This window comes from Saccharomyces mikatae, assembly GCF_947241705.1.
Source record: "Saccharomyces mikatae IFO 1815 strain IFO1815 genome assembly, chromosome: 2".
NCBI lineage: Eukaryota > Fungi > Ascomycota > Saccharomycetes > Saccharomycetales > Saccharomycetaceae > Saccharomyces > Saccharomyces mikatae.
Window position 1 is genome coordinate 118,019 of NC_079257.1, and position 20,370 is coordinate 138,388.

Here is a 20,370-nt window from a genome sequence, read left to right on the forward strand (position 1 = left end):
CAATTGTACACACGCGCCTTAATTTTCTATTAATAGTTTAAGCATAATTAATATACTTACTAAAATAATGTAACTTTGCTCTTTGTATCAATAAATGTTATTGTGAAGAGAAAAAAACGAAACAATACGTAATCAATACTACTCGCCAAATATCTCACAAGTTGTCTTCCATGTAGCATCCACTAACATTGCGAGATCTACGCCCTTAACTTCTGATACTACAATTGCTACTTGTTCCATGTTACAAGGTTCATTACGGCCTTTCACCATATAAAGTTCATCGGCATCTAACTTGTCAGCGAGCTTATTTTTTTTGACAGACTTGAACGCAGGATACTCGAAGTCCTTAATCTTCTGGTGATTGGCCAAATACTGGAAGGATTCATGCGTTCTTTTAATCTCACACCATGGGGCATCTGTCTCTAGTAGTAACCTTTGAATCGGTATCTGCTTTACAACAGCTATATTTTCCTCACTTCTTAAGGAACAACCATTGATTCCTATAAAGATATTAGGGGATAAGTTTAGTATTTTTTGCAGATCTATCATAGAGCCAGTGAACGAATGTACCACTAGTTTCTTGTCTGAATGAAATTTGTAAAACCCGCTTGGAGAAGATGAACCTAACTGTTGTAATTTAAAAATATCCTTCTCATCAGTAAACCCGGTGATGAATTTTTGCAGGATTTGGATGAAATCATCACACGCACTCCTCATGTGCAGAAATAGCGGATATCTACTAAGCTTGTCGTTCAAACAACTTATTTTCAGTTGCTCTTCGAAAAACAGCATCTGCATATCTTTGGAGCTATAGTGAAATCTATCGTAATCCAGCCCGATTTCCCCAATTGACCTAAAGCTTCCAACGTGTTTTCTCGATTGTTGATCCATCAACTGAAAAAGTTCTTTTAGTTTAGCCTGTGCAAAAGATGGATCGCTAATAACTTTACCATGTAGCGACTCATTATACGTTTCGTCCATGGAAGGACTATCAATGGAAGCACTAGGCTTGTCTTCTTGACCAGCATCTGCAAATTCGTTAACGCAGCATGGGTGAACACCTATTGTATGATACAACTTTAAAGCACTGCGACCTTCAATGCTGTCGATCAGCTCAATAGCGCTTTGAGACTCTACTATGGATGAACCTGTAACAAGGGCGACTTTCACATTTCTCTGAGCAGCACGCTCTAAAACTTTTCTAACATCTGCTGCATGATATTGCTTACCATTGTAGACACCTTGGAACATGGGATCTGTCAGATTCAATCCAATATCATAATATTTCAGCTGAGAATCCGTGGATATTGACGTCATGTTTCGATATTGCGTCCAAATTGGTCTCCAGAGCCTAACACTACTTTCGTTCGAGAATTTTAATAAGCGACACCACATGTAACTAGGGCAACACCCTACTACCTTAAAGAAGGTCTTACTACTGAATATGTTAACCTTTATGTGCACGCTGCTACCATAATCTCACTACTGGGCCATACCAAAATGCTGAAAGACTGTTCTTACAAGATCCCCTTACGGGTAACGCGATGCCAGTGAGGGGCTAAGCCTTCTAGAAGTCCTAAAAAGACTTAGAAATGCCCGTAGCGTATACCTTACCAGGAACAGCACTAGCGCAAAGCTCTTGACCACCGTTTAGTAACCTCTTCGTAGGTACTTCACAGGGCCTTTCGCTACCTTACAACCAACCCATAATGGCGAGACTCTATGGCTTGACCCGAATTGAACTCATTTTTTGAATTCCTCTTTACGCGGTCTTAGCCTATCTTTTCCCACCTTTATCTTGTTGGTGCGACGTTGTCTGTTAGTGACAGAGGCTATTTTTGGTTCGGTGAAAAAATTTTCTCTTCTTTTGAAATTTGAAATTTGAAAATTGAGATGAGATGCGATGCGATGAGATGCGATGAGACACTTTTCTACTTCCTTGTACGGAAGTCATGTATATTTTTATTACGCTAATACTCGTAGAATCTTTTATCTTACATTGTTTTGTTTTCAAGTGAACAAAGCTGGCATATCTTCCTTATTTGAGCCACTGAGACTTCTCACTCAAGAAGGAATATAGGCAATTGTGAGTAGAAAGAAAAGTATAGTCCTTAGTCAAATTTTGTCACTATGACTCTGCCCAAACTCAGTAGCGTTTCTGTCTCGTCCAGCCACGTTAGCGCTAATTCCCACGGTTTCTCAATACTAAGCAAACATCCTCATCCAAATAATCTTGTTCATTCTCACTCGCTTTCTCACACGAACACTAAAGAAAATGGTACGAGCAAGGACGAGATAGAATCACTCAAGAAAAATAACCCGTCTTCTTGGGATCCTAGTGACGATATTAAGCTTCGTCACTTGAAAGAAATCAAGAACTTGGGTTGGAAGGAGATAGCTCACCATTTCCCGAATCGAACCCCCAACGCTTGCCAATTCAGATGGAGAAGACTGAAATCAGGGAACCTGAAATCAAACAAAACGGCAGTTATTGATATCAATAAGTTATTCGGCGTATATGCAACAGGTGACAGTGGCGCGGCTGCTGGTATTTCTTCTGCAGAGGACACGATGAAAGAGGAAGCTATTGAGGACGAGGATATCACCTCAGGCTCTAGTGCTATTGACGACTCCCCACCAGATTTCAAACCACTAATAAAACCTAAATATATGGACCGGAAATTGGTGACTCAAAGAGCTACGTCAACCTTCCTGGATCATGAGCCACAACACACAAAACCGAGGAAGCTGTTTGTAAAGCCGAGGTCATTCTCTCATTCTATAACTAGCAATACACCCAATATAAAGACTACTCCGCAAACAAATGTGAGTCATCATAGCACATCCTTAGCAAAGACAAATAAAGCTGTCAATTCCAGTGACTATGAAAACATCGGACTTGTGCCTAGAATTATTATCAGATCTAGAAGAAACTCGTTTATTCCTTCAACTCAAATTTCTCATTCAACGACAAAGTCTAAGAAAAACTCTCACTCAGTGATTTCTTCTAGAAGATCATCCTTCAACATGATGCATCCACGAAGATCATCCTTCAACTCTCATGCTCCTACGGAACCTATTTCTAGAAGGGCTTCAATGGTGGTCAGCCCGTATTTGTCGCCCAGAAGATTATCGACATCACAATCCATTCACCATCACCCACAACAGCAATACTGTCTTAACCCGACAGCTTCCTCTAACTCTAAGATTGAGCAGTCTAATGATAAATTGACCCACACGAGGACGTTCTTGGATATGCAAAAATTTGTTAACAAACACCCGTGGTCTAGAGAAGATGATGAAGTTTTGCTCAATAATACGAAAGACAAACAGAACCATTTGTCAACGCTTGAAATTTCTATTGTTCTACCAAATAATAGATCCGAGCTAGAAATTCAACAAAGGATCGATTACTTAAAAAGAAAAGGATGCACAGGTGCCCTTCATAGCTGCCATGGCCTTGGAAACGAAGAAGAGGAAGACGTCGACCCACTAAACAAGGATAATGTCACTAATATATCATCCCAACAATTGCAAAACCACGGTAGATCAGAGCATAGGCATGGTAATTCAAAGTCTGGTGAGGTTTCTCCTATTACCAACGCGAATGACATACACAATGAGCAAGAGGAGCTGCCTGGTATCAACTCTATTTTTAGAAGTATTTTTTAGGTCTAAAGAAGAATTAGTTTTCTTGACTACTTGCTAAATGAACACGAAACAAACGCATACATACACAAATCTATATATGTATAAAGTCCATTCATAGGAAAATTCTGTAATATTATTGGCTACCAGGGTTGTTAATTCTATTAATATTGTTGAATGTACATTTTTTTGTTCAAATTATATGCATTTCTATTTATTCTTCTTCATCTTCTATCAGCGTAATCTTTCTCCTTGATCTTATTCTTCCTTTATTTCTGTGATTACCTATATTGTTTTCGTCCTCTTCTCCTTCCTCTTCCTCCGCCTCACTATCTTCCCCTTCGTATGTAATTTCCTCTTCGTTTTCTTCAACTGGGTCATCTGAGTCATTCTCTTCGGATACTTCTTTATCATCAATGTCGTCAGACGTAAAATCTTCGTCTTCGCCAGCATTTCCACTTATGCTTAACTCAGCGCCTACATCATTTTCTACTTCATCTTGCTCTAAGCTTGATATCCACGTGTCATTATTGTTCGTTGTATGGCTTTCAAGTGGTACTTCAGAGTTATTAACAGTGAAGCAAAGTTCCCAATGAGCTGCGGTATCAAATTGGGATTTGGGGATTTTTTCACGGCTATGAATTTTTTCTAGCACACTTTTGTTCTTTTGATTAACTAATCTATCGTGCTTTATATTGTTGTAATCACACATATACTCCGTTAAAGAGGAAATGGTATCCTGAAAAAAGTCATTAACAGGAATTTCAGGTTTTATGGCACTCTTTACGCGAGGCTTGGACATTTTTGGCTCATTATTTCTCCCTCCGCGTCTCCTCTTATTTATTACTCTACTGTTGTTATAGTTTTCTATATGTGTGTTGTTTGAAATAACAGGAGCCATAGTTTCATCCAGAGAAGATTCATCAGCTAATGCAGAGGGTTCCAAATTCATCATTCCATTTATACCAAATGAAGGTCCTAGTATAATAGGTTCCCAAAGTAATTTATCATGTTTAACACGAGGATATGTTTTTGAACTCCAAGTTTTATAAATGTTTTCAATCCTTTTCCAAGAATCGACCTGGATGATGTAATTGAAATCATTCAAGGAGGATAATGTGCGTGTTTTGTGACGATATAAGACTTGAAGTTGTTCTAATCCAAACACTACATCTGTTGGTATCATTCCTGTTAGTTTAGCTATGTCATTTAGCGTAACCTGTTCAACAGCGTCTCTATCGTTGTGACTTGGTTGATATTTAGTATTATCTTTTAACTGTAATAATATCTCAGCACATTGTATCTTCCAATAGGTTCTATAAGTCAACAACCCTAAATCTGACAATGGTTTTTCTGGAGTTCCCAACTTTGATTCTTTTTGGGACAATAAATATGAGAATTCCATTAAAAACTGGCCGTATCCTTTCCTTTGATATATGGGTAAAGTTAAAATACAGCTTAAGTTATAGTCATTGGAGTTGAATTTCTCTTTGGAGAAATAGCCCACGAAATGAAATTTAGCCGAATTTTGATGTGTAAGGTTCTCTTCATCTTCTCTCTCTGTCAGAATATAAAATAAAAACGGCTCAACATCATAATACAAAGTCTTGGAATTAATAAAACATTTTGCCAGGAGGCAAAGATTTTGACAATATATGACATTCTCTCGCCCATCAATTTCCCAAACGGATAGTTTTCCATCGCGATAAATTTCATTTCCGGGGGGTCTAAAAGTTAGACACTTTAGTTGGTGTCTATAAAAAGTGTATCGAGACGTCATATACTTCAAGCAAAATTCGCATATGAAAACTATTTTATTTTGATTAATATGTTCAGGAAAAGGGGATGTGTACCACGGTCTAATTTCATAATCTCGAAGAACAATGTATTCTATTAGTGAAGAGCCCACTTTCTTTCGTATTGTATGCATTTGCCCTTTCTTTCTTTTCTTGTTTCCATTCACTTGAGCAGATTCATTGTGGCTACAAAGGGATACGTTACCATTAATGTACATCGCAGATTTGGAATCTTCCAAGAAGGTAAGGAACTGTAATTTATCTTCCAAGGTAGGTAGGGTCCTTTTCGTACTAGAATCTTTCAATTTTTTTATTGTTCCACCGTACGGTATATACCACTGCCAAGAACCATTATCTGTCAGTGGTGTATCTTGGAGGGAGGATGAATGTGTTAAACTATCGGTTTGTATGCCCCATACATGCTTTAATCTGTCAACTCTTACTTGAAACGCTGTTGAAGCTTTGGACGGAATGATATTCTTCCGTACTGATGGAGTTATAGCCAAGGATTTCGATATCAATCTTTCAAAATTGAAAAAGTTGACTGAATCGTACTTTATCCTCACCTCCAACTTTTCGGTGACTTCAATATTGGGTTCACTGATAGGGAAATTTATTGGTCCCACGTCACCACTCCAATCAATGATAATTCGAGGAGAAATGTCTGAGTTAACTTTGGGCCGCTGGGAGACCTCTAACCATTTGTTTGTTTGTTTTTTGTCTTTGTCAGGTTGAAAATTCTCCCTAGTTTGACGTGATACATTGGTACCAGAATTAAATCGTTGCCTCGTAGTCCTCTGCCCATTTGTATTACTTTTGACGAATTGAGAATGTATTAAGTCATCAATTTCCAAGTTTTTCAATAATGCATTTTTTTTGGGTTTTGGCGATTCGTCATTTATAGTTGGTGACATTATGTGCAGACTATAAGGAGAAGTAATAAATGATGAAGAAGGAAAAGGAGAGATAATTATCAGTTATGTGAAAGGATGAATTAAATATTTTCTCCTTTTACCTCTTACTATTGATCCTTAATCTTTGAGCTCTTCTAATATGCTTCGAACCTGTAATAATTTCCCCACTCTTTATTTTAAACAATGAGGCCCCAAATCAATTATTAACTACTAAAATAGCATGCCAGTTGAATAATCAGTGACAAAAAATGAATAACTTCTTGCACAATTGACCTAGTTGTCTTACTGTGTAGAACAGTCTGCTCTTCTCTGATCATATAAACAAAATATGAATAAGGCGCCGTTACCCGACTATCGTTCACAATAATACCTTCTTCACGTCAGTGATATGAGTATTAGTTGTACTCAGAATATAGAATAATATAAAAACATCTCTGTGGTAAAAACGTACATATTAATACCATATAGAAAAGTTGTAGAAAAAGAACATTTAAAGAAAAAGTATTGTAAGTTAAAAATAAAATCTAAAAAGAGAAAAAAAAAGAAGGATAATATTGGCTTGATTACATTGTGTTACTTAAAGTAGCCTCATCATTCATTCATTATCATCGTGCATCGACATTAGGTGACATTTTTCAAAAAAAAAATAACTTCATCATGATCATTAATTTTTCATTTTCATATCTGCGTGTTTTGTTGTTTTTTCTATGGTGTTCTTTGATAGTTGTCAATCTATGTATTTTTTTTTATCTTTTACCTTGTAGAAGCACCACTCATTACTTGTATCGTGCGATAAATAAATATCGAACAAACTTTATAACTATAGAACAATGGTAGTATAGATTACCATAAATTCTTCTTGTTCTGGTTTTGTAAATCCAATCCGCTTAAAGAGCGATTCAAACCCTGTTCTAAACCATCGTCCAACCCGGTGTGACTCAAAGATTTATAAATTAGGTCCGCACTATTCAAATTTTGTACAGACAACATCGACTCGTCGTGATAAGACTGGTATGAAAAGTTAGAATGAACTGAACCGTTGGTGTGCTGTGGGAGCAATTGTGGTTGCGAGTTTGTTGTAGAAGATGGGCCGTTAAGATTATATAACTGCTGAGAAGACAATGAAGCATTTTGGTATGCAACTGGTACGCGCTGCTGAGTTTGTGATTGCGATGGTGGTTGAGCTTGAGATAGAGATTGATTGTTGATTGGGATTTGTGGATTTGGGGGAGAAATTTGAGAATTTCTTAGTAATGGATTAGCGGAGTTGATTTGATAATGGTTGGCAGAATAACCGGAAGGAATTCTTGAGGATGGTGTTAAAGTGGCCTGCTGTCTTAAAAATGATTGTTGTTGTTGTGCGGTTGATTGAATATTTTGCTGTGTTTGTGGTTGAGGTTGTTGTGGTTGATCCGCCGAATTGAATAAAGAGTTATGATGTATATTCAGTTTAGGTGAAGTTAGTGTTGGTTGCATAGAAAATTGTCCTTGTGAAGAGATTTTTGGTGTTGAGTTGGCACTATTGTTGTTGGTGATGACGCTGTTACCATTACCGTTACCATTACCGTTACCAATGCTGTTGCTGCTGGAAGAATTGTTAACGGCTTGATTACTAATGCTGTTGGCCGCAGCAGCAGCATGAGCTTGCAATAGACTTGTATAAGATTGAGATCTGTTCATGGAGCCGCCAGTAGAGTTTGGTTGTAAAGGGTGAGCGGATGTCATTTGACCTTGCTGTTGCAAATGAGATTGCAAATTAGCATGATCCAAGATTTTTCTTCTGATTATAATAAACCTTGGATCATATACTTCAACTAGACTTAAATATGAGCACAAGACATTGATAATTCTCTTGTGAGAAGCTGATATACCCATGGGGTAAGCCAACTCATAATAATACTTTTCTCTATCCTTGAACAGCAATAATTGGGAATAGATTTCCAAAGTGTCAGGGTCATTGAAGTCCAGTTGCTGGGGTGGTAAAGGTAACGTCGAAGTTGATGGTAAAGGCGCATAAAATCTCTCAGTGGACATCTGGTTTTGATTGTTGGCGTTGATTGCCTGGTACAGTGATGACGAGGTGTGTTGGGCAGAAAGTGAGGGTTGATGCATGCTGATGTTACCACCGTTGTTATTGTTAGAATTACCGTTGTTGTTATTAGTAACAGTATTATTCATTGGACTGTTAATCATAGTATTAGCGTTGATACCATTCATTAGAGTCGAGAATAATTGATTGTTGGAGGAACTATTGTTTCCGCCTGCACCCATTTTGGACAACGAGTGTAGAGAAAGGTTAGATGACGACCTGTGTTGTTCTTCCAATTGACCTCTTTTCTCTCTTTTCTCCCTCTCGATCCTTTCCCTTTCAGCTTGGGGAAGCATTTTTTTATATTCTACTTTCAGTTTCCTCCCACTGATTTCCTTGCCATTTAAAGAATTTATCACCTGAGTGGTTTCTTCAGGAGTGGTGAAATTCGCGAAGGCCAAACCTCTGAATATACCGTTATCAAAATGATAATTGAAGGCATAAGGTAGGGGAAGGTCCATATCTTCAATAATGTCTAACAATTGCTCCTTTTTAATGGCAAACGGAATGTTTTTAATAACAATGGCGTTCGGAATAACATCATCATCCAACGCAGTGTTGGTGGAAGCGTTATCCAAATTTGCAGCAGAAGAACTATGTTCGATATTTTTAACAGAGTTTTCGCCTGTTTCTTTTTGCGCACTGTCCTCTCTATCATTTGTGCCTCTAGTTTCGAAAGCTGGAAGATGCGTTTCCTGGTCATTCGTTTCCGTATTCATATTATTATCTTGAGCATCCCGGTTTGCTGCCGGAGGAGAATTCTCAAAAGAACTGCTCTCCATTATTTATCTGTTTTGCACACTGTCCCTACTTTATCACCTGCCTCTATGAGTACCGTATCACACTTCTTATTATGTTGACCTCTGAGAGTTCGCTGCTAATCTCAATTAAAAAGCTCTCTTCAATTGTTATTATTTTCCAGGAAAAAATCGCAAAATTGCAACAGCCGTGAATAATGACAGATTCTTATGTTACCCTTTGTTAATGCTCAGAATAAACTTGAAATAATAAGGATATATTGGTAGAAAGGTGCAAAAGGCTTAATGATAAGAAGTGGTCAGTCTTAGAGCCGTTATATCTGAGCCAATTTCTGCACGAGGAGGATATAGTAAGAACAATATTACTAATCAAAAGTTGAAAAATGTCAGATCCTGTGGAGCTATTGAAAAGAGTATGTAGCAAGAAAGTATATCCAAGGGACAAAATGAAACCTGGTTCGCTTTCAGATATCGTGATGAAAATTACTAACATTGAAATGTGGAAATGAATTATCCTGTTTTTTAGGCTGAGAAGAAAGGTGTTCCTTCATCAGGTTTTATGAAATTGTTTAGCGGTTCTGATTCTTACAAGTTTGAAGAGGCTGCTGATCTTTGTGTCCAGGCAGCTACCATTTACCGTTTGAGAAAAGAATTGAACTTAGCAGGAGACTCTTTTCTAAAAGCCGCTGACTATCAGAAGAAGGCTGGTAACGAAGATGAAGCAGGAAATACTTACGTAGAAGCTTACAAGTGTTTCAAAAGCGGTGGAAACTCTATTAACGCAGTAGATTCATTGGAGAACGCTATCCAAATTTTTACTCATAGAGGGCAGTTCCGCAGAGGTGCTAATTTCAAGTTCGAACTGGGAGAAATTTTGGAAAATGATTTGCACGACTTTTCAAAGGCCATAGATTGTTACGAGCTTGCTGGTGAGTGGTATGCTCAAGACCAGTCTGTGGCATTGTCTAATAAATGTTTTATCAAATGTGCAGATTTAAAGGCTCTCGATGGTCAATATATCGAAGCAAGTGACATCTATTCCAAGTTGATTAAGAGCAGCATGGGAAATAGGTTGAGTCAATGGAGTTTGAAGGATTACTTCCTAAAAAAGGGTCTCTGTCAGCTTGCTGCCACTGATGCTGTTGCTGCTGCAAGGACTCTACAAGAGGGTCAAAGTGAAGACCCAAATTTCGCAGATTCAAGAGAATCGAATTTTTTGAAAAGTCTAATTGACGCCGTTAATGAAGGTGATAGCGAACAGCTCAGTGAGCAATCCAAGGAATTTGATAATTTCATGAGACTTGATAAATGGAAAATCACAATTTTGAATAAGATTAAGGAGTCCATCCAACAGCAAGAAGATGATCTGTTATGAACGGTATATAATTATACGAACATACATCTATATTATAAATGTTATACTAGTTTTACCCGAAACGGTTAAGTAATTGTTTACCAGCCGTGCACCCTTTCTTCGAGATAAACGTTTAGCGATGACTTAGAGAACTAAGAAGTATTGGTGCTATGTTCTTTCAATGTCAATCGTCAGTTATATCTTTATCTGTATGTTTCATTGGTTTACTATAAAAGCGAACTCAATCAGATCTTCTCACGAGAAGTTTGTTGTGGCTCGAACTTGTATTACGCTGTGTAATGTAAGGATCTTCCCTTTGCTTTTCTGATCCGGAACCCTTGAGGGATATTACCATCGCGTATCTTCATACGATTAATATACCTTTGTTGACTTGCATTCTTGATATTGAGATATAGAATGGTGCTTTCTCGTTTCTTTTCCTTTGTTATATAACGTAACCTTTTTTTTTGATTTCCTTATCCTGCCCCCCTATCACTTTAAACAAGGGACCCAAAGATAAGCAAAGATACAACTCTGCTTTACCTTATCTACTATTGAACACAACACATTATAGCCTGATATTATAACAGTACGTTTTCTTCCTTACGAGAATAAGCGAGGTTGTGCTAACTGCAAATTAACTGTAAACCAACTGCAAGCTTCTGAGTAAGGAGCAGAGGGTAGTTGATACAAAAAAAAGAAGAAGATTGTTTTACTTTAAAACAAAAGATGGGGTTGCGTTACTCCATATACATTGAGAATCCTTTATCTTCCCCATCATCGTCATACAAATCAATAAACGACCCATTATTTCATTCCCAGCATCGATCACAGAAAAACGTAAGCTTCATCACTTACGGCTGTAGACATTGCAAGACACACCTTTCTAGTTCTTTCCAAATAATTTCTAGAGATTATAGGGGTAAAACCGGCACTGCCTATTTAATGAATAAAGTTGTCAACGTTGTCGAAGGAAAAGTTGAGCAACGCAGAATGTTGACTGGCGACTACTTGGTTTGTGATATCCTTTGCCATTGGTGCAAGAGGAACGTCGGGTGGAAATACTTACAGAGCAGCAATGATGACCAACAGTATAAAGAAGGTAAGTTTATTTTAGAGCTGAAGAATATATGCAAATGCACTTGATGTATCCTGTTGTTTGCTAGTTATTGCCTCTTCGTCGTCCAATGGGTCATAGTATATGATTTTTTCAAGGATCTTATTTTTTCCCTACTTTTTTATTTAGGTTTATTTCTTTTCGTGGTTTTAGTTACTAACCTGATTTAATCAGGTTATCGTTTGGTCCGGTTTTTTCAAGTATTCTTCTTTTTTTTTCATGGTTATGTGTTTTATCTTCCTGATTTTTATTATTTCTTGCTCCGATTAATACCAAAGAAATAAGCAGATAATTTCTTATTAGTCTCGGTATTCTGTTGTCATTTTATAGGGTCTCTTTATGTACGTCCTTTACAACTTATTTTTTTGTACTTTATCTAAGAAAATCATTCCTTTGATATTGAATATTTGAGTATGGACAGCAGCGCTTTTAACTTGTTAGGTGTATTTATTGAAATTTTCATGATCTTAAAAATTTGTGAAGCAGTTTGATACATAACTTTCTAACATAGTCATTTATATAAAAAATGAAAAAATAGATGACGATAACTATAACGTTTCTAAAGTACAACATATTCTACTTTTAGAATAATTCACAATATACAACAACTCCGGAAAAGAACAAGATCAATCCGGTTTCCAGGTGAAAGTACAAAAAAATAATATGGTCCATGTAATACAGACAGACTAAGCGCTATCCAATAGAAAATTGGTAGCGGCTTCCAAATCCCAATTACATTTTTCTAGGGCACTGTGTGCTTCTTCCTCTGTGAACCCCATACCGCTTAACTCTTCAATGGCTAAGGACTTTGGAGTGGTTGCAACCCCGCGGTTAACAATTGGGTTGTGTTGTAGATCAGTAGCAATAGTGTGATCTGTCTTTAATGGAATCGCTTGTTGTGGAGCAACTGTGTTGGATAGTTCAGCCTTGGAATTGCCAAATCCAGCAAAAATTTCGTCCCACTCATCGTTGCTTACTTGAGCAGGATCACCGGTTGATTGCTGTTGCCCCTGTTGCACTTGTTGATTTGGAATATTTGAGTTTGAGGAGCTCGTTAATGTCCCTGTAAAAGCATTCGCTTGTAATTCATCATCAAGGTCCTTATGATCTATGGTTTCAAATTGTTCCATCGATCCACTATTGGCAACATTCTCAAATTCTGATTCCGATTCAGCACCGTTATCTTCTTCTACTGCCGCCTGTTCTAACCCGGCGAATTCGTCATCGAATTCGTCCTTAACGGGTAGAGTTGAGCTAGCATTTGCTTTTTGAGAACCACTTTCATCATGTGGAAGAGAATTTTCTTGCGCCGAAGTTTGTATATCTTGACTCGTGGCCGCGGCCGAAATTGATGTTGGCTGAGAATTATACGCAGTTCTAGCAGTATTAACAGCTGTAGATGGAATTTCCCTGGTGTCCTCGAATTCGTCGTCACCTGAAGAGGACGAATCACTTTCATCAATATGTAATTCTTGAATTGGTGGAAACTCCTCATTTATCGTCTTTGCTTTTTGTTGAGAAGAGAGTTTTGGGGATTCTTGGATAGAATTAACCGAATCGCCATCTTCATTGGAATCAGATTTTCTAGCGGTACTTCCGTTCTCAATAACTTCAGTAGTTTCATTGCTCAAAACATCCGTAGAAGCAGTGGCTGGGGCAGCCTCCCATTCACCAGGAATGTGAGATAAGTTTCCAGTTTTATCTCTGTTGATAGAATTATTGACAATACTACGTTCTTCTAGTGTTTCTGGTAGCTCAACATCATCTCTAACGGATTGAGGTGCATTATTGGCAACTGACGATGTCAATGACTGACTTCTTGGAATGCCATATTCATTCAAATCGCCATCAAATCTATCACTTAACGCTTCAGTCAAATTTGCATTGGCGGTCTCACTGCCCAATTCGGTTCCATCATTGGTATTAGCATTCTCATTATCGCTTTGAGACCCTAATGTTGGTACGTCTCTATCAAATAAGTCACTTTCAGTTCTTTCTGTTTTTTCTTCATCATCCTTGATTCGATTGGTATTTAAATTAGAATTCTCAACAGTGGTGTCTACAAATTTGGATATTGTGTCTTCGTGAACATTCTCTTTTGGTGTGACTTCCTTAGTCGTTGCACCTGTATTAGAGGCACATCTTGCAATAACATCTTCAACATCATCTGGTAGTTGCCCCATGGCTAAATTCATTTGTCTTTCAGATAATTCTCTTACATTATTGGCATACTCGATATTTCTCTCTTTCAATTCTTGATCAGCTTTATCAAAAGAAGCCTTCCGTTGAGATAAATCATCATACATTTCTTGCAATTTGGATACGTGCTGATGGTAAAGGTCTTCTTGTTCCTCAATTTGTTTGTTACGTTCCTCTAGCTGCTTTTCACGGTCTGATAAATCAGTATCCTTGTTAGACAACTCTTGGTATTTAGCCTGCAGTTGCGCATGTTGCTCTTCAACAGTCTTTTGATAATCATTCAATTCCTTTTGCTTAGTTAAATAAACAGTTATTTTTTCACCAAGACCTTCGATCTCCTTTTGCAAATTCACTACTGTAATTTGACTCAACTCTAGCTGTTTAGAATTCACATCCACCATTGATCTTTCTTGCTTGACGTGCTGTTGTTTTTCATTTAATTGTGATTGTAAAGAAGCCGTCATGGAATTCAAGTTTGTTATTTGTTCTTTCAGTTCGGCATTCTTAGCTTGAGATTCCTGCAGATCATTGGTTAGTTCATTCAGTTTGGACTCAGCTGCATGGTAATTTGCTTCCGATACAGCCAACTGTTGTGTCAATGTTTCATTTTCTTTATTGGCTTGAATTACTTGTGCTTCCAGCTGTTCTGTTTGTTTAACATTTTGGTCATGAGTAGAACGTAAGTTGTTCAACTTAACTTGAATAGAATTTTTCATCTCAGTAACACGCTTTAACTCCTGAGTGGCTCTAGATTTTTTATCATTGGTAATACTTGCCTGCTTAGACAATGAGTTCACTTGATTGGATAGATTGGCCATTTCAGTCGTGGCATTAGATAGCTGAGCAGAAGCCTCGCCATCTGCATATAAATCCTGATTCTTTAAAGTACTGTTGGAAGATCTTGAAAGAGCAGACGCACCTAGAGCAGCAGCACCTGCCGCTGTGCCTAAAATTGCGCCAGTGGCAGCATTTGCTGGCATGCTAAATGCAGAGAAGTTTGGAACTTGTGGTAATGTTGTAGACGCTGCCCGTTTAACTGGACTGGCAGCATGCTTTGGAACTGGGGGTGGTTGTTGAGTGCTGAAGACTTCGTGAACTTCTTTTGGTGTATCTTGTTCCTCGGGCTCTTCCTGGATTATACTCTGTCCGAAGTTTGATGTTGGAGTAAACTTTTTTAGCCCGGAAGAGGAGTGGGTTAAAGTTGGTGGCTGCTGTGATTGTTGTTGAAATGTAGCTTGACCGTTGTTACTATCGTATGAAAAACTATTATTTGTGTTGTTTTGAACTATCGGTTGTGTTTTTGTAGGAGAAGGGGAGCTGAATGAGGGGTTTAGAGCCAGTAAATCGTTCAAAGAGCCGTTGTTTGAATTTTGAGGAAGAACTTGTGGAGCTGGTGGTTGAGTATTAACAGCAGGAGCAGATTTTTGATGTGGCATGTCCTGTAAAGATGGTTTACTTGCTCTGGAAGGGATGGCAATTTGAGGTGCGCTTTGTTGTTGAGGAAGTGGATTTGGTGGATAAAGTCCCAGAGCTGGAGACTGTAATAATTCATTGGGAATAACGTCTGGTAATTCGACACCCGCATTTTTCTTCTGAATTAAGAACATGGCAATGGCAAATTCTAATTTGGTGAATTCAGCATTGTTGTGGATGTCAGCTAAGTCCCAGATAGTGGCCAACGTCTCCTGGTTTAATCTAGATGATAAAAAGAAGGGAACCAACACAGCAGAACTCAATGAACCAGCATGTTGTTTGTCTAATGAATCAAACATTGCATCGAATTGCTGTTTTTTTTCAAAACTCAAAGACCAGTCTGAAGCGGCATTATTGAAGGCACCCGTAGATAAACGTGATATAGTGGAATGCCTTGTTAATGAGGATACGCCCGTAGAATTGGCACTTAAAGGAGCAGTTCTATTTTGTTGGTTAGCAACAGCTGGTTCTAAACGAATAGAATCCCATAATTGGGTAGGTAATACAGCCGGTGGTGGCATCATACTTGGATGATGGGACATCGAAAGTTGAATTAAATACATGGCCATTATGAATTCAGATTTGTCCAAAACACCTGAAGTATCTCTATCGCAAAGAGCCCAAATCTCACCTAATGTTTGGTTTGGTAATCTGGCCTTCAAAAATATGTCCTTAGCCTTATCGCCTGCAACAGTTTGAGCACCCTTTGCAGTTCTATCAAACAATTGTGAAAATTTAGCAATATCATTAGCAGATAAGGGCGGAACCTCAGTTGCATTTGTATTGGCGGTTTCGCTATTGCTTTGTATTGGAGTTGAGGTTTGACCTATAGGAAGAGCAGCCAGTTGAGCTGGTGCACTCTCATAGAGAGTGCTAGATATTGGTTGATTAGGAGTCTGTTGCAACTGAGCAATCATTCTCAAAGCGGCTGAAAATTCGTTCAAGTTCAAAAATCCTTTATTGTCTATATCGACCATAGCCCAAACTTGGGACAGTATCTGTCCTGGAAGCCCGGAAGACGCGAACAGTGGTCTCACCGCCTCACCAGTAACTACCCCAAGATCTTCAGAATCCAACTGGTGGAATTTCTGATTATAGAAGGCCTGTTCCTGAGAGGACAATGGAGTTCTAAAAGTAATAGATGCCATGGCTTATATCGTTTGAATCCTTTTGAAAACGCACGAATAAGAACAGGAAAAAGGATAGATCGAGAAATTCACTAACCTAGTTATAATATCGGCACGCTGTATTGTTAGGTGGAAGCCGGTGTTTTCTATCTCTAAAAGAACCTTGTTTTGAATTGTTTCCACTACTATCTTGAAAAGGGGATTGCAATGGTTGAAGATTTTGATTATAGGAGAAATCTAATCCCCCTCCAAAACAATGACGGGTAACTATCGTGTAGTTTTTCATTTCGCGATCGAAAAATATGCATCATAGCATAACTAAGAGCATGTATTATCATATTCTGCAAGTGTTTTCATCAGCTGTGTAGGCACAATAGAAGGTGATGAGCTCAACGATGTTGGATGATGTAGATAATAATATGATGGGCATCAAGTCTATCAATCTATTCGAACTATTGAGTGATGTGGTGAAAGAGGGTGATAAGACGCGATTAGTGATGGCGGGCCCCGAGCAAGTCTTGCCCGATCTAATTCGGCATATTACTGATACAATACCGTTTGATCTATTTATGAATCTCAAGCATGAAATGAATGATGCGAAAGACCTCGTTACTAGACTGAATTGCCTGGGTAAGTTTCTGGATGATAATTTTTTACAGAAACATATATTCCCATTCACAATACTTCGGATATGCGAACTATGCTATGATCCGTTTAAATATTATAAGATCAATGAGTTAGAAAAATTTGTAAACGCGTTGGAAAAATGTTGCTTGGTAACTAGCAGTTGGCAGGAACTCGAAAGAACGGATTTTATGAATGGAGAGGATAGCAAGGAGAATGATATCCATATGATCAAGAATCAAGAAGACGTTTCGCTTATGAAAATATCATGGATGACTGAGGACAGCACCAACGAGCTTGCTCCTTTTATAAAAGAAATTGATTCTATAATGAATGTCAATTTGGGGTACGAAGATGAGGATGATGAGGATGAAGACAGTGGTGATGGAGAAGAGGAAGGTTTTTTTAATGACGATGAAGACGGGGAACTGGATAATAAGGGCAAGTGTAATGTCTTGTTGAAGGATGAAAATTTCATTGTGGAAGAATACTATGAAGACGATGGCGACACAAACAATGCTGATACTGATAAGAAGAGGCAAAATAAAGGTAATTCTACTGCCAAGGATAACTGTGATGATGATGATGGAGAAGGTGATGATGATGATGATGACGATGATGACGATGATTATCGCGAAGATGGCGCAGTTGAAGATGATGAAGATGATGATCACATGGGGAGCACGGACGATGACGAAGACGATGAAGAAGATAGACGTGTGGCTGGGAATGCCAAGGTGCGAAAATGCGACAATAAGAATGAAACTCCAAGGAAGAGAAAACCTACAGATTTGGATAACTTTGAGTACGACGAGTCACCCTCGTTCACAGATATGGATCTCACGACACCAAAGAAATACAAACATAACACAACGGGCAGGTTCTCTATAATAGAATCGCCATCTTCTTCGCTCCTCAATAGTGTGGATGGAAATCACGAGATGTCATCGAGCCAAGAGGAGGAAAAAGAGGACCTTCACGGAAATAGTGAGGGGCGGAGTGAGGGACTGTTACAAGACGACAAATTGGTAAGTCCGTCAATAAGCTCTTCACAAGAGGATAAAATGGTTGCGATTGCTGGTATTACCTACCATGATAATAACGGAAGCCCGCTGGGCAAAAAGTCGAGGTGATTGTAAATTGGTTTCTTCATCAAATCTCCTCATTTTGCATAATATCATTAATTACAATTTAACAGAGAAAACTTTATTTTGTCTTATTTCAAATTTGATAGTTCTTCAGGATCTTGTTATTTATATATAAAAATAAGATAACTATTTAATCTTAGTTTCTACGCTTTTTTTTTTTTTAGTTTTGACTTTTGCAGGGCATAATATCCCTGTCAATAAATAATGAAGAGCTCTTTGGGTTACTAGAATATAAAATACATGTAAATTTTCATTTATGGTGTTGGTGTGCGCGCGTACATTTGAACACCTGGCTGATTGTTTGTTTCTATTCTTATGTGCACGAAAAGTATGTTGTCACGCATCTTACCATCTCATCATGGACATGTCGCTTCTGATTCTCATGTAGTCTAATAACCCTTCAATTTGGCCGGTACCAGCAATAGCAATATCTTGGTCCCATAGTCTCTTACCAGCCCAAGACTTGACATCTTTAACGGTGACGGCATCAATTTTCTTGAAAGCCTCATTTAGAGATAATTTGGAGCCCTTGACTAGGACTTCGGCTCCTAACAAGTTAGCGTCATTGACTGGGTTGCCTGATTCGTATAATTGTCCCAGCTGTAATTTCAAGAGGGATTTAGCACGTTCAACTTCGGTGTCAGTGACAGAAATGGTCAATCTATTCCATTGTTTCAAAGTGAAGTGGATGAGGTCATCAATCATAGTAACATTTCTAGTGGCGGTAGAAAATCCCCACAAACCGGATTCTTTGTAAGAAAGTGAGAAATGATTGAAAGAGTCGCATAATTGGTATTCCTGTATGTTATCTAACAATTTGACACCCTGTAATCTAGAAGCGGGTTCAAAAGCGTTATAAGAGCCGAAAATTTTAGCGGCTAATTTAGCAACAAAGTAGTGTGGAGAATTGACGGGTTCACCTTCTACAGCCAAAGAGATCCATGCCTTTGGTAAAGTGTCGTCTCTCAATCTAACTTCTGAACCCAAGAAGGCTGCCTTTTTCTTGAGTACTGGCTTGGTACCGGTTTGCAAACTTAAGTTTTTGGATTCGATGGAATTCACTAAATCCTCGTGTTTGATATTACCGGTACCAACAATCACAGCGTTTGAATTCAAGAAATGGTTGTGAGCAAACGATTCCAGATCAGCAACAACCAAGTTCTCTAGTGACTCCAGCGTACCTCTAGTTGGTAAAGATAATGGGGTGTTTTGGAAAGCAGTGGAGTGCAAATGTTCCAATACTCTGTTAGGATGATCCTTCTCTTCGAAATCTTGGACTTGCTTTAAAACAGATTTCTTGGTAGCCTCAAAATTAGAAGAAGATAACAAATTAGCCTTTTGTTGAAGTAAAGACTGGTTCAGAAATTCCAGTGATTTGGCAGCAGAATCTGGCAAAGAGGACACAATATAAGATTGGAAATCTCTGGAGACAGTGGAGGACAATGCCAAACCTTCCTTGGCAGCTACTGCTGAGTTCTCTTTGGATAGAAAGATGTTCTTCCATAAATTCGAAACCCCATTGTTATAAGGGTTTTCGTTAGCAGCACCAGAACCGAAGACTACACCTATAGAAGCGGAGTTGGCTGAAGGGTTATGCTCAGTGGCTACGATCACACCGTTGGACAATTGAGTCACTTCGGCCTTTGGGGCTGTTGCAGCTGTGGCCAAAGCCCTCTTGAACTGGTTAGATACAGTTTTTGAAGTCACTGTTCTTAGCATTTTTTATATGTAATTATTTTCTTTTTCAAAGATATGATGATGCTGATGTACTCGTTTTATTACTTCACAATTGTTTTAACTATCACGAGTAGTAATTTGATACAATCACGAGTAACTTATACGAACAGGGATGAGGTAATTTTCTTTCTAAAAAGCAAGCGCTTTATTATATGTTTGCTTTCCTCGAATAAGATTGAGGCGGGAGTAGGGGAATATCGGTTAGGGAGCGCGGTAGGCCTTTAGTTTTCTAGTTTGATTTTTATTTGGTGCAGCTGACAGCGGGCCCTTGAAGTTCTGGAGAAGAAAAACACTTTTAATTTATTGAAATTTCATTGGTGCAGAAAAACTACCAGACGGGTTACACTTAAGGCCATGGTTTTTATGTTACCCTCCAGATCCCGGGT

General features: G+C 38.3%; 9 protein-coding genes across 9 annotated transcripts; 4 read left to right on the top strand and 5 right to left on the bottom strand.

Moving 5' to 3' along the window:
• Positions 1-138: 138 nt before the first annotated feature.
• Positions 139-1,395, bottom strand: SMKI02G0580 (3'-5'-exodeoxyribonuclease; the record flags this gene model as incomplete). The annotated part of the gene is made up of 1 exon (XM_056221864.1): positions 139-1,395. The coding sequence occupies one exon, from the start codon at positions 1,393-1,395 to the stop codon at positions 139-141; it is 1,257 nt and encodes a 418-aa protein (XP_056080308.1).
• A 735-nt stretch (positions 1,396-2,130) lies between these two features.
• On the top strand, positions 2,131-3,672 carry TOD6 (Tod6p; the record flags this gene model as incomplete). Its single annotated transcript, XM_056221875.1, has 1 exon — positions 2,131-3,672. One exon carries the CDS (start codon positions 2,131-2,133, stop codon positions 3,670-3,672), a length of 1,542 nt encoding a protein of 513 aa, XP_056080309.1.
• Positions 3,673-3,862: 190 nt separating this feature from the next.
• Positions 3,863-6,358, bottom strand: SAS3 (histone acetyltransferase; the record flags this gene model as incomplete). Its single annotated transcript, XM_056221886.1, has 1 exon — positions 3,863-6,358. The coding sequence occupies one exon, from the start codon at positions 6,356-6,358 to the stop codon at positions 3,863-3,865; it is 2,496 nt and encodes an 831-aa protein (XP_056080310.1).
• Positions 6,359-7,201: 843 nt separating this feature from the next.
• PIN4 (Pin4p) lies at positions 7,202-9,229 on the bottom strand (the record flags this gene model as incomplete). The annotated part of the gene is made up of 1 exon (XM_056221897.1): positions 7,202-9,229. The coding sequence occupies one exon, from the start codon at positions 9,227-9,229 to the stop codon at positions 7,202-7,204; it is 2,028 nt and encodes a 675-aa protein (XP_056080311.1).
• A 359-nt stretch (positions 9,230-9,588) lies between these two features.
• SEC17 (alpha-soluble NSF attachment protein SEC17) lies at positions 9,589-10,580 on the top strand (the record flags this gene model as incomplete). Its single annotated transcript, XM_056221908.1, has 2 exons — positions 9,589-9,618; positions 9,732-10,580. The coding sequence occupies 2 exons, from the start codon at positions 9,589-9,591 to the stop codon at positions 10,578-10,580; spliced, it is 879 nt and encodes a 292-aa protein (XP_056080312.1).
• A 708-nt stretch (positions 10,581-11,288) lies between these two features.
• MOH1 (Moh1p) lies at positions 11,289-11,705 on the top strand (the record flags this gene model as incomplete). Its single annotated transcript, XM_056221920.1, has 1 exon — positions 11,289-11,705. One exon carries the CDS (start codon positions 11,289-11,291, stop codon positions 11,703-11,705), a length of 417 nt encoding a protein of 138 aa, XP_056080313.1.
• A 657-nt stretch (positions 11,706-12,362) lies between these two features.
• Positions 12,363-16,496, bottom strand: EDE1 (Ede1p; the record flags this gene model as incomplete). Its single annotated transcript, XM_056221931.1, has 1 exon — positions 12,363-16,496. One exon carries the CDS (start codon positions 16,494-16,496, stop codon positions 12,363-12,365), a length of 4,134 nt encoding a protein of 1,377 aa, XP_056080314.1.
• A 362-nt stretch (positions 16,497-16,858) lies between these two features.
• Positions 16,859-18,232, top strand: PSY4 (Psy4p; the record flags this gene model as incomplete). The annotated part of the gene is made up of 1 exon (XM_056221942.1): positions 16,859-18,232. One exon carries the CDS (start codon positions 16,859-16,861, stop codon positions 18,230-18,232), a length of 1,374 nt encoding a protein of 457 aa, XP_056080315.1.
• Positions 18,233-18,592: 360 nt separating this feature from the next.
• Positions 18,593-19,966, bottom strand: COR1 (ubiquinol--cytochrome-c reductase subunit COR1; the record flags this gene model as incomplete). The annotated part of the gene is made up of 1 exon (XM_056221953.1): positions 18,593-19,966. One exon carries the CDS (start codon positions 19,964-19,966, stop codon positions 18,593-18,595), a length of 1,374 nt encoding a protein of 457 aa, XP_056080316.1.
• Between the last annotated feature and the right edge of the window lie 404 nt (positions 19,967-20,370).